The sequence below is a fragment of the Hyperoodon ampullatus genome (assembly GCF_949752795.1).
Source record: "Hyperoodon ampullatus genome assembly, chromosome: 1".
Classification (NCBI taxonomy): Eukaryota; Metazoa; Chordata; class Mammalia; order Artiodactyla; family Ziphiidae; genus Hyperoodon; species Hyperoodon ampullatus.
The window spans coordinates 213,524,328-213,537,675 of record NC_136914.1 but is presented as its reverse complement, the minus strand read 5'-3'; the positions used below and the strand labels follow the sequence as shown (position 1 = coordinate 213,537,675).

The window sequence follows — 13,348 nt, the reverse complement described above, 5'->3', positions numbered from 1 at the left end:
AAATGGGAACTAGCGTGATTCTGCCTCTCCCTCGCCACCCATGCACCTGCCACGGAAGCAACATCCTTGTTCCTCCCTTTGGCTTCCTCATCTACTGTCAGGTTTCCCCAGTTCACAATGATCTGCCTGGACTTAGGTCAGTGCTTACAAAATAAAACAAAAGCAGCTTATTTCGGGGCCCCACCCCAGGGCCATTGAACCCATTTTTAAAAGGCTCTTGGGTGTTGCTTATGTGCAGAAAAGTTAGAAAACCCCTGACCTAGGCCAACACACTAACCTCCAAGCGTTTGCATGTCCTTAGTCTGAAAGCACCATCAACCAGACCCATGTTGGTGAGAGTCTCAGGGACAGAAATGCAATTTGTTTATTCCTTTGGGTGTTCTGAGCACCATCTCTGAATCAAGTTAGATTTTTAAAGTGAGACTGCAAACCTAGACCTTGATAGTTTAACTTCCCCTGTGAGAATGATTTCATTCAATGACCTTTCAGTGCTACACCCTCAGTTTTTCTCAAGGGTCTGTGTAAGAAACAACGACTTGGATGTTTCCAGCCATCATCGAAATTAGTGTGGAAGTTGTTTTGCTGCTCCAGAACTGAGGTCCCCCTATGCGAATTCCTCTGGTGCTTTTTGGAGGCAGTTTACGCAAGCGGAGGCCTGGAGTCAGGCGGCCTGGACTCACAGCCCAGCTCTGCTTTTTGGAAGCCTTGGGAGCTTTGGAGAAATTGTTCACTTTGAGCTTTCATTTTTTGCTTGCAGAACACAATTGTAAAATAGCACCTACCTCACAAGGCTGTCCGAGAGCTGTCACTCAGAGCCCTCGGTACCATGCCTGGAACAGAGCAAGACCCTACCGAACCTCAGCCTGCGGCGACTGTTACTAATTTAGAATCAGGAAACCTTGCCTCTCTAGTGACAATTGTATGTGACCATTTTTTTTCACACAGTGAGACTTTCGTGGCCCATTTTCCCTTTTGTCCTCACCGACTGAGAAGCTCGGATCCCAACAAACATGTTTGCCTGAGTGTGGAGCCTTTTGATTTTTTTTTTCCTCTAAGGTTTTTGTTCCATTGTTTTCAGGTCACAGCCTTCTCTGATAAGCATCTGGAAGTCCTTTTTGGAAGGAGGCTTGGCATAAGCTATAAATTGCCGAAGGCTGACCTCAAGGGCCATGTTTCATATCTCCTGGGCAGTATCAGGAGTAAGGCACTCCAAGAGAAAAGGGGTAAAGAGAAACTGAAAAGGGCAGTTAGCCATTCCGGAGTTAAGCAGATTATCTGTCCAAGGACGGGGTCTATAATTACAGTTCTGTTTTCTACTCCCAGTGGCCTGTTACACTGGCACAGGGCTTAGGGCGTCAGAACTCCTCCTGGCTGTCAGACACTATGGAGTCTTTGGTTAAATTCCATTCCCTGCCATCAAGAATGTCCTTTCTCTACCTAGATTACTTTTCTGTTAACACTGCCATGTGAGCTTGTAGAGGGACAGGATTTGACACAGAATCATAGAATTTTACAGCCGGATGGGACTTGAAATTGTCTAGTCCAGCCCTTCACTTTTTACAGAGGAGGGTCCTGGGCCTTGGAGAGGGTAAGTAGTGATATAATTGAGGTCCCATGAGTAAGAATTAAAGAAATAATACCCCAGTCTCCTGATTCTGAATCTTGTAACCCTTTCCCTGCACCCCATGTCCACAAGGAATTCAGGGCTCCTTTCTCCTGCTTTATAGCAGGTGGTATTTCCCCAGATGGTATTCTCGCCTGTATGATAAAGTTTATACTTCAAGTTAGAGATGAACTAAATAGGAATAATAACCACAGAAGTGTGACTTAATCAGCACCATTAAAGGCAAGTGATTTTTAGCACTTTGAATGTGTATGCAGGTGCTTTTATAAAACTCAACTAAATAAACAAATCGTTTATGGTCCATAGAGTTTAATGCCAGCCAGAATGTGGACTTTTTAACGTGTGCATTTTGAATATGTGAAAATAAGCAAGGTTGTAATCTTTTAAATAGCATGGTACAAAGATGGACGGAAAATGGTGATGACGGGCTGTAGTGAGCCCCAGAGGTACATCTGGCCTCTCGGGCTGAGGCAGGGCTGGTGTTCCAGGGTGTGGGCCTGGGGACAGGTACCCAGTAACCACTGCTTCTGAAGTCACCTGTCACAGCAGAGCCCACAGTGCTTCAAAAGTTTGCAATCAGCGGACTTCCCTGGTGGCGCAGAAGATAAGAATCCGCCTGCCAATGCAGGGGACAAGGGTTCGATCCCTGGTCCGGGAAGATCCCACATGCTGCGCGGAGCAACTAAACCCATGCGCCACAACTACTAAAGTTAGTTGGCCTCGCGCCGAGAGCCCATGCTCTGCAACAAAGAGAAGCCACCACAATGAGAAGCCTGTGCACCGCAACAAAGAGTAGCCAGCCCCCTGCTCACCGCAACTAGAGAAAGCCCGCGTGCAGCAACGAAGACCCAAAGCAGCCAAAAATAAATAAAATTAAATCTTAAAAAAAAAAAAAGTTTGCAATCAATAGCCTCCTCTCCACAGTGAATTGTGTGTTCCTCATCTGTTCGTAGATGGATGCTGTTTAGTCTCATTTTGCTTATGATCTGAAATACTTTTCCTTCTTCTAAAAATGACTCTAATTTAAATGCTTTGGATTCAGCTACATCCAGTTTTTTGGGTTAGTTTGCATATAACCCCGTCTGTGTTCAGCTCTGATACCTTTCCTGGCCCTGTGCACAGGGCTTGTCTGTGAACCATCATGGGTGCCTGTGTTAAGAAGAAGTGAAACAGACGGGGTGGCTCACACATGCAAAGGAGGGGCTCCCCTATCCTGAGCACATGACCCTGTGCCCCCCGCCCCCCAGGTCTGCACTGCTGCACAAACAGAAAGACTTTTAAATGGCTGTGCAACTGCCCTTTGATTCTGGCTCACTGTGTCTCTTGACATGCTCAGCATCATGGGATGAAGCAAGTGCATGGGTCAAGACCGATGCCCCTGGTGTTATGCTGGCAGTGTTTCTCAGCAGTGGTTTTGCTCACAATTTACAGAGCAGAGCCCTGCCACAGGAGCGCTTGACAAATCTTCCGTCCATCTTGTATGACAGCTCATGTAACACAGTTACTCTCCTTTGCCTGTCCTTGGGAAAGGGCGGCAGCATCCAGAGAGCCTCTTGTCAGCATCCCAGACTGCGCTAACAAGCCTTTCTGTGGATGGCCCTAGAACCATCTCTGTACAAAGGATTATTATGTTGTTATTCCTATTATTATTGTATGCAGTACATCACAACATTTTCAAAATGTCATTTGATCGTTCACCCTAGCATCACTGTGAGGTAGATACAACAGTGGGGTTACTGTATGGTTATTAGTTATGGTACTAGTTAGGAACATGTGCTCCAGAGCCAGCCTACCTGGGTTTGCAGCCTGGCCCTACCACTTTCCAGCTGTGTGACCAGGAACAAGTTTACTAAATCTCTCCAAGCCTCAGCTTCCTCATCTATAAAGTAGGGAATAATAACCTTAGGAGGTTATTGTGAAACAAATGACTGAATGTTTATGAAGTATGGAGAACAGTGACTGACACAGAATAATCATAAAAATGTTCACTTTTATTGTTATGGTCACCATCAACTTCATCATCTCTACTTTGCAATAGAGTTTCCAAGAGTTTGTGATTTGCCCAAGATCACGTTGGGTGTTATGACTCCAAGAGACAATGGACTTTTTTCCTCTTAGTCTTTTATTTCTTTATTACACAGTAACATAAAAATGAATTCTTGTAAAAGATCAAAGCAATACAGAAACATATAAAGGAAATTGTTAGGTTCCCACCCTGCTCCTTCCTCTTTCCCCACAAGGAACCACAGAAAACTAACTGGTGTGCATTCTCCCTACCTTCTCTCCGTGCAGGGCACACACATAAAATCAATATACATATATATATATATATGTGTGTGTGTCCTCTCCGGCATAAATAATAGTAACAGTGCCTGACTTATAGGGCTGGATGTTGGGGGGCAGAGGATGAGGGCAGGCAATATACTAGCCCTCTCATCAGCTCCATGAGTTAAGTGCTATTACTCTACCCATTTTACAGCTGTGGAAGTGAAGGTTAGGGAGATTGTCACCTTTATGGGACCACATAGTGCTGAAACTGGATTTGAATCCAGTCAGACTTACCCCAGTATCTCCACACTTTTGACCACTACTATATGTGGCCATATCACAGGCATTATTTTTCCACTTGATATTTTTCTCTTAGTAGTATTTGTTTGAACTCTTTCCATATAAATACATATACATTTACTTCTTTCTTTTAATGGCTACATGAGTCAATACTTTATTTCACTACTTTCTTTTCTTTTTTTTTTTGCGGTACGCGGGCCTCTCACTGCCGTGGCCTCTCCCGCTGCGGAGCACAGGCTCCGGACGAGCAGGCTCAGCGGCCATGGCCCTCGGGCCCAGATGCTCCGCAGCACGTGGGATCCTCCCAGACCGGGGCACGAACCCATGTCCCCTGCATCGGCAGGCGGACTCTCAACCACTGCGCCACCAGGGAAGCCCTATTTCACTACTTTCTTATTTAGGTTGCTTCTGTTTCCTTGTTCTTTGCTGTTATAAGTAATTCAATTCAAAACTGAATATCCTTAATACATACACTTCTGGGCACATGTGTGAGAATTTCTGTAGAATGGCTTTTACAGGTGGAATTGTTCATCAGGGAGTAGTATGTATGTATACATTAAATTTCAATAAATAGTGCTTTCCAAAGAGTTTTGCTCATCAACAGTGTGTGAGAATGCCTGTTTCCTCACATTAGTCTTCTTCTTGTCTTTGCCAATTTGTTGAAGAAAAACACTCTTTTTCTAAATTGTGTTTCCCTGATTCCTGGTGGGGTTGAGCTGATTATTTGGGGGGTTATCTACCTTTCCTCTGGAAATTGCCTTTTGCCCATATTGCCATTTATTTTTCATTGTAGATGCTCTTTATAAATTCTGGATAATAATCTTTTCTCTGAAATGCATGACAGATATTTTATCCCTGCCTGTAACTTTGTTTTATGTCTAGAGATTGTGTGTGCATGTGTGTATGTGTGCAGGCACACGTACACAGTCAATATTTATCTTTATTGTTTCTAGGCTTTGCCTTGCTTAGGAAAGCCTTCCCAAGTTTGTTAAAACAGTCTCCTACATATTCTTCGAATATTTCTATGATTTTGTTTCAACTTTTAACTTTGTACTTCTCTAGAATTTGTTTTTGTGTAGGTTGTGAGTTAGGAATCTAGATGTAACTAGATCTCAACTAGTTTTAACTAGATTTAACTAGAACTTAACTAGTTTTAAGTGAAAAACTCATTGTTCTCACTGTTAATTGAATAACCCATTTCTTTCAACTCATTTGAAACACCACCTTTATCATAATTCTCTTGTTGTATGTATGGCTGTGCACCTGGTTCCTCTCTTCTGTCCCACTGATTTATTTTCTATCCCTGCACCAATATTAGAACACTTTAATTATTTTAGCCTTAGAATAACTTTTTATTCGGGAAGGGAAAACCCCCCTTCACTGCCACTCTCTTTTCCAAAGCAGTTTTTATATTTTTGTGCATTTTTTTCTTCCATGTGAACTTTTAAAATCAGCTTGTCAAGTTCTATAAAAGAAACTCCTGTGTGTATTTTGACTGAGAGTATATTGCATTAATAGGTTCATTTTGGATTATTTGGCATCTTTACTATATTTACTTTTCCCATCCGCAAGTACCATGTGTCTCTATTTCTTTCATGCCCATCAGTTAAGATCCTTATGTAGATCTTTCATTGAAGGGTTTATTTGTTGCTATTACAAATAGGGACCTGTTTTCCCATCACCTGGACTTAATTTGTATTACTAATGAATAGGAAAACTGTTTTTTATATATTAATTTTTTAATCTAGCTACTTGACTGAACTCTTTCATTAGTGACCTTTATACTGATTTCTTTTTCTTGATCTATCACATAGGCTAGGACTAAAGAAAAACGCTGGTGAAAGTGTACGTCTCTGCCTTGTTCTTATCTTTAATTAGAATGCTTCTAATACTGCACCACTAAATATGGTAGATACACTTGATCAGCTTGAAGAAATTTCTTTCTATTTCTAGCTTACTGAGGGCGTGTGCTTTTCACTGCAGACTACACCAGAGTCCCTTCAAGGGGCCTTAATTCTGTCCCCGACATTTTCCTTGAGAATTCAGAGATTGTCCAAATGCCTGGGACCTCCCAGCATTGATATCCCAGCTGACCCAACACAGTTTAGAACTGAGTAATATTTTCTCTTCCTCCTTTCACTCACATTGGACCCTGGATGGCTGAAGAGAAAGGACTACTTTGTGTGAACATTTCCTATACTCCCCTCACATGCCCCCTCCCATCCATCCCACTCCCCCGCCGAAAAAATAAATAAATAATGCTGTGTGGATAAGAGCAAAATTCCACTTCTGGAATTTTCTGGCAGGCACCACTGAAAAGGTTTCATTCCTGGCTTCTACTTGTAAATAACTTCCATTTTTTTTCCCACTGGGTTATCTTGAGTAGCTGACCACCATCTCACACTCTAGTAGCTAATTGGTTTCATAGTTTCTACAGGAGGGTGTGAGAAAGGAATCACTACCTGACCTCTGATTTCCTGTTGAGATTTCACACAGGCGCAGGGTGAAGTCACTTCTAACTCTGGGCTCTCAGCAGTGCCTTGTGCACAGTTAATGCAAAAGAAATGTTTTTATGGTCGATTGATGATTTAATTGCAGAGTACATATGATAATTTTTGGGTGGCGAGACTTTTTGCTAAGATGTGGACGAAAGGATTTTGCTTTGTCGGGCATGCATTTGGAGCATGACTCTAAAGGGACTTGGCACCTGTCTACAGATTTATCCCTGTGTCCAGTGACATTTTGCTTTGGGGAAGTCAACACCCACTATGGTGGCATCTGTCATATTTAAGAATGTGAAATGCCCAGGAATAATGCAGAGCCACCTCAGTAAAATGCCTTCTTCAGAAAACAATTAAAATGAGACTTTGGCAAAAGATTGTTATAAGCAGCGGAGAAGAGAGTTGGGGCTCCTTCCAAGATAAAAAGCAGCATAGGATGTCTTTTACTATGGTTTTTCTCATCTTGATGTAAGCTGGGTAGATTATATTATTTTCAGACTGTTTAGCTAGGAAAGCAAGAACCTGCTAAATAGGATCCTTTCTTTTTATTGCTTTAGTACAAACCAGCACTGGCCTCCAACATCAATTTGGATGTTAATGTTTTTGAGGTGGGCTTGTTTGGGAGATGGAGTGGACTCATCTCAGGCACATGCTGTATAACTGACAACCGTCCAGGAGAGCCCAAGCTGAGAGACAACTGGATGCCAGAAACCCCAAGAGGCAAGGCCAACCCCACATGGCAGGCACAAGTAGCTGGTCTCTGAACCCCTCCCAGATCCAGTGGGATCAGCTTCAGCTTCTAGGGCTGTTGGTATAGGAAGTTTGGTCAATCGGACAATTATTTTTCCTACCTTAGCTTCTTCTCTTTTCCTCCAAATTCCCACATCCAGAAAAGAGGCTGGGAGCAGTGACCAGTCATAGACTAAAATATTTCATACCTCTTCTCTTACAGGCAGGTGACAAACATTACCACCCTAGCTGTGCACGATGCAGCAGATGCAACCAGATGTTCACAGAAGGAGAGGAAATGTATCTTCAAGGTAAGGTGGACTCAAGAATCCAGGAAGTTCTCCCCACCTGGGGAAAGAAAACCTTGCTATGTTTGTTTTTAGAGAAGGAGGCATTTCTTTAGCTGCAGGGCTACGTGGATCCAGAATGAATGTAGCCAAATGTTACCTCATCAGTTAGTATTAATCAGCCAAGCAATTGACATCCTGGCAGTGAGCCCCTGAGACTAACAGCGGAGTGTGTTGCTTCTGGATGAATGAATTGGACTTGATGTTCCAGGCTATGGAGGTTAGACAAGAGTGAAAATCAGCGCCCCCTCCTCCCACCCCTCCTCCCACCCAGCCCCCAGGAATATGCTTGGGAAACAAAAGATCAAAAGAGGGAAAGCATTTCTAGAAATGTTACACATTGGATGGCTACTTTGGCTTTTCTCACTTCACTGTCCTGGGGGAAGGATTTTGCGGGGCCTCCCAGGCTGCTCTTATCCAGGCTTTCAGGAAGAAGAAGATCTCATATTTGGTGAATTGCATCACAGATGTACTTCATCGCATTAAGAGGACATAGCTGTCATAGTGTAAGAGAGAGGGACAGAGAGTGAGAGAACACACCCAAAGTCCCTGACAGAGAAATTGAGAAGTTTCTGATGCCAAGGAAGGGCTCATGACCAGAGGGCCATTCAATTTTTTTTTTAATGAAAATAATTTTGAGAAATTTTCCCAGTGTACAGCTCTGATTAGCTTTTGTCTCCTCTAAAATTCTGAAGCTTCTCAGAGAGCTTTAGGGGAGGATTCTCCTCCAGTCAAACAGCACGATCTGTGCAAGCATTTTACTATTTTTAGTGGGAAAAAGAGTCATTAAATAGACAAGTGCTTATCAGTAAAATTAGCAAGAACCACAAGAGCTGTTGCTTATTCAGTTTCGCTAATTACAAGGTTTCATCGGCCTTTACATGTCATTTCTTCATCTCTCTTTGCATGTAACGCTATGTGTAGTTTTAATGAATGGTTTGCTTTGCTCTCAATTTTTGTTTTTATGCAACTAAGAAAAGTCTCTGGAAATGATTCTTGAGTATTAGAGCAAAGCTTTGGCTACTCTTCCCTTAAAAATGCTAGCTGTATGAGAAATTGACAACCCAAACATCCTTTTAGCTTTAGAAGGATCTCTCTGAAAATTTTTGATTAAAGATCTGACTGAATTTTAAAAGGCCGAATAAGGGCAAGTGAGAAGCACCAAATCCGTGGTCTCACGTGTGCTTTATATGACGCATTTCCCCTGAGGACAGGCTGTGAATCCATGAGAGCAATAGGCAGGTGTCAGTTTACATTTTCAGCATGGAGCAGATTTATTCTTCGGTTGGTCTCCAGGCTCTGTTTTAGACCTGAGTGTGTCAATTACAGCACTCACAAGCAAAGTCCCAAGAGTGCATGTCATCCCTGTGTCTGCTGAGAACTGAGACTCAGGGTTCTGTCTGGGTGCAGCTCTGCACGTTCACATGGTTCTGGAAGCTGAATAGAGAGGGTGATTTCAGGCTGTGCATGAGTGCAGCACATTCATACTACAAATAAACAACTCTGTTAGTTTGGGCTACATTCAGCATTTGGGGATTGTTGTAAATCTCTCCTGGAGTTGGGCTTCTGTGTTCTTTGCCTGCCCTCTTGGCATATCCTTGAAGAATGAGCAGTTTCATCTTCCCCAGCATCAGATGTTCACTCTGGCTCACAGTCCCTACGTGTCTGACCTCTGGAGAACAGTGTGACACCATGTGCACACCCGGGATTCTGGGCCAGGACGCCCACTCAGTAGAACCTCCACAGTGCACGCAGCTCCTGGACCCGGCCCTGATCCCCAGCCCTTGGCTCTCCATATTAAGACGCTTTCCTGTGCTTTGTAGCCAGCCTCAGAGTAAATGCTAGTGCTGAATGGACTATGTGTCTGCCTGGTTTGGGTTTGTTTGATTTTTTTTTGGGCCCTGGGTTAAGCAAGATAAAAATTACTGCTAAATAGGGATTAAAGTATTATTCTGATATAAAATGCATTTTCCCTGTCATTAATTTAATACTATTTTAGTTCAGTGGTGTAAAATAATTCGAGAGTTATTTTAATTGGATACTTTTCAAGTACACGCTGATTGCTGCTTGAAGAGAGAAAGATTTCAGCAATGAAATGTAGAAAGTCTAATATTCATACTGAGATTCTTATTAAGTTTATATCATTTACTTACTGCTTTCCACTTAGTAACTTTTTCATATTTTTTTAACTTTTTATTTTATGTTGGAGTGTAGTTGATTAACAATGTCGTGTTAGTTTCAGGTGTACAACAGAGTGATTCAGTTATACATATACGTGTATCTATTCTTTTTCAAATTCTTTTCCCAATTAGGTTGTTACAGAGTATTGAGCAGAGTTCCCTGTGCTATACAGTAGGTCCTTGTTGGCTGTCCATTTTAAATCTAGCAGTGTGGACATGTCAACCCCAAACTCCCAGACAGTCCCTCCTCCACCTCCCTTCCCCCTCATGACCATAAGTTCGTTCTCTGTCTGTGAGTCTTCAACTTAGTAACTTTATTCGCTTGGGTCTTTTTTTTTTTTTTTTTTTTTTTTTTTTGCGGTACGCGGGCCTCTCACTGTTGTGGCCTCTCCCGTTGCGGAGCACAGGCTCCGGACATGCAGGCTCAGCGGCCATGGCTCACGGGCCTAGCTGCTCCACGGCATGTGGGATCTTCCCGCACCTGGGCACGAACCCGTGTCCCCTGCATCGGCAGGCGGACTCTCAACCACTGCGCCACCAGGGAAGCCCCGCTTGGGTCTTTTTAAGTCCCTCTTCAAGTTCTTCTGCCCATTCCCACATTTGAACATACCCTTATATGAACATATAAGACTTACATATAGGCCTTAGCCATATATTATTATGTAGATTGTCTGCTAGGCGTAAAAAAATCATATAGGCAGACATTTGATTCTTATAAGAACAGAGCTTTTGATTGGATATAAGTGTTTTGCTTAGTTCTTTGGTACTGGTACCATCTAAGAAAGTGCTTTACACTCCTATAAAGTGAGGCATTAACCCAGGAACAGAAAATGACACTGAATTCGTGCCTTCATTAGTCTAAAAGTGAAGACTTTTTTTGCAGTTAATTAAAAGGTTAAAAGTTAAAGGAAAACTTGTGGATTTGTAATGTAACTTTCAATCTTTCTGCTAGTTAGATTGATCTCCTGTGTCTGTTGGATCAACAAAAAATTCAGTGAGTTTTACTTCTGGTTATAGGCGATCTGGTTTGACTTTATTGCCCTCATCTGAGTTGCTGGGTTGTTTTGATGTTATATAAGCATGGCTTATGGCTTATATTTCTGAAATTAAATGCAGCTGTTGCTAAGCACACAGACATTACTTTTAAAGGATAATGATACAGTTTAAAAACAAAAACAAAAACCACCACCCAGTCAAGAACAGTCTCTTTCATCAAGACACTCTTGTGCTCAATTAGTGGTCTCTGTGGTCTAGGATTATGACTGTTATAGAACAAGTTCAGGTCAGATGTGGAAAACTCCCCTGGAGTTTGAACTGTCACGATTCACTTGGGCACAGGGCCACTCTCAGAAGTTCTATCTAATAGGACTCTGGCTGCTTTCCATTTCCTTTATTCTTAACCATGCATTGTCTTTCCAGGTTCTACCGTTTGGCATCCCGACTGTAAGCAATCCACCAAGACTGAGGAAAAACTGCGGGTAAGGAAGGCAATAGTGCCATGATGCCAGGTGTACTTGTTGGGCACTGTGTTTGTAGTCACTAATTTTGGGGACTGGAGTTTGGGTGAAAGTACTTTTTTATAACTTTTTTTTTCCCCTCTATAGCAGACTAAGTGGAAAGGCCATTTGGCAAAAAAAGGAGGTTCCCTCCTACCTTAAATCAATGGTGGTTTTTGTTCCAAATGCTTGTGTTGGACAAAATAAGCCTTGCCTCATAAGTCAGGTTCTTAGGAAAGCATTCAACAGAAAAGTCAAACCTTACAGATGTGAAAAAATGTTTCATCAAGTTCTAGGTCCAATATCTGGTGACCTCATCACTGGGCTTTTTCTGTACTTTGTCCATAATATCACTCCAACCCAAACTCTGAGGCCATTGCTCAGCTCTTTCTATGTTTGATTGGCCTCTCAAATCCAAATTCACCGAGTGGCCTCCATCTCCAAAAGCTGATGATTTGTCTGATTAAACCTTTGGGGAAAATCATGATGAGCCCAGACGTGTCAATGTAAACAGGTATTCTTGATTGTTTTTATAACTTAAACCTTAGGTAGCATCAAAATGTTTTTGTAACTCCCTAGAACATGGACCACTCGGGCAAGAGGATAGAGTCTCTTTATCTCTCACTTCTTTTATCTTTCTTTCCTTTTTTTTTTTTTTTAATCTCTCACTTCTAAAGCCTTCCCCTGGTCTTACTCAATTCTCAGATCACCTCCAGGTGACAATATTTTATCTGTTTAAAAAGCAAAGAGATGTACACAGTTGCAAGGCCATGATCATAATCTGTATCTTACTCAGATGCCCCCAGTTTTTCACTTGGGCTGTGAAGTATTTTTCAGAGCAATAATCAGACTGGACCCCAGTCTACACTCCCTCAGTTTAGCTACCTTAGTGGTACCCTTGGAAAAACTGGAGGTTGACTAGGCCACCTGGTGCCTCACGGAAAAGAATGGCCTGAATTTGTTTTGAAAGCCAAACTCTAGAAGACTCTAGAATGTGGTATCATTTCTTCTTGATCTGCCATTAGCAGACATAAGGAACAATGTATGTAATCCCCAGCAGCTGCATAGCTGCTGCATCGATGTGGCCTGATCACTAATGTGTCACTTGTGAAGGGGTGACTTGGCTTCAGAGAAATGATTATCAGTGAGACCCATTTTTTTTTTTGGCCTGCCACCCTGGGAATGACAGCTCTTATTTTCATTTTCCAGTATCTTTCCTTTATTCTCAGTGAAGCCCAGGTCTGCCCAGGAGCTTTATTTCCTTTGCTTTTTTTTCTGCTTCAGCTGGCACCTGTAAGATCAGATGGAGATATTTTGCCATTTGCATAACTTGTCCCTTGTCTGTGACCCTGAGTAAAAGCAATTGTCTTAGAATTCAGTTAATGTAATCAGACTTTAAGTGTAGGGGGAAAAATCACTTTTTCTCAAAATAATTGAATAAAGACCAGACAAACTGGAGAGGAATTTGTCCACCAATATCAGGATGATTTGGTCCCTGTTTCAACATAGAGTTTCAGCTTGAGCATGTGTACCTAGCCCTCCCATCTATCAATCAGTCAGGTGCACGCTGGAACAGTCACCAGACTCTGGGATTTTTGAGGACCCATGGATGCTTTGAAAGCAGGTTATCATTATAAAATACTAGAACATTAAAGATACTACTTACTGTCACTTTTATCATAAGAATTTAAAATTCACAGCATAGCTTGTGGATGCTGCCCAAAAACCACCCAAGTAGCTAGTGGTCGGCACTGTCTTTACAGTGTTGCTTCAGTTTCTTGAATAATCATTTTTACTTCATCCCTGATGAAGTGTTTTGGGAGATGAAGAGAGGAATACTAATGTGGCCAGACTGAATGGAATGTGTCTTTCCTCTATAAGGATTGCTTGAATTTGCAGATTG

At 42.2% G+C, this 13,348-nt stretch overlaps 1 protein-coding gene across 14 annotated transcripts in view; it reads left to right on the top strand.

Moving 5' to 3' along the window:
* Window positions 1–13,348, top strand: part of ABLIM1 (actin binding LIM protein 1) — a gene marked incomplete at both ends in the record, with an annotated part of 204,839 nt that overhangs the window by 147,416 nt on the left and 44,075 nt on the right. For 8 of the 14 annotated variants that reach the window (XM_079705683.1, XM_079705695.1, XM_079705693.1 and 5 more), the window contains 2 exons: window positions 7,646–7,733; window positions 11,369–11,427. In XM_079705683.1, the coding sequence (XP_079561809.1) occupies window positions 7,646–7,733; window positions 11,369–11,427 (147 nt within the window). Of the gene's footprint in view, window positions 1–7,645; window positions 7,734–11,368; window positions 11,428–13,348 lie in introns of those variants that run through there. The other 6 variants (XM_079705688.1, XM_079705686.1, XM_079705687.1 and 3 more) reach the window with 1 other exon arrangement.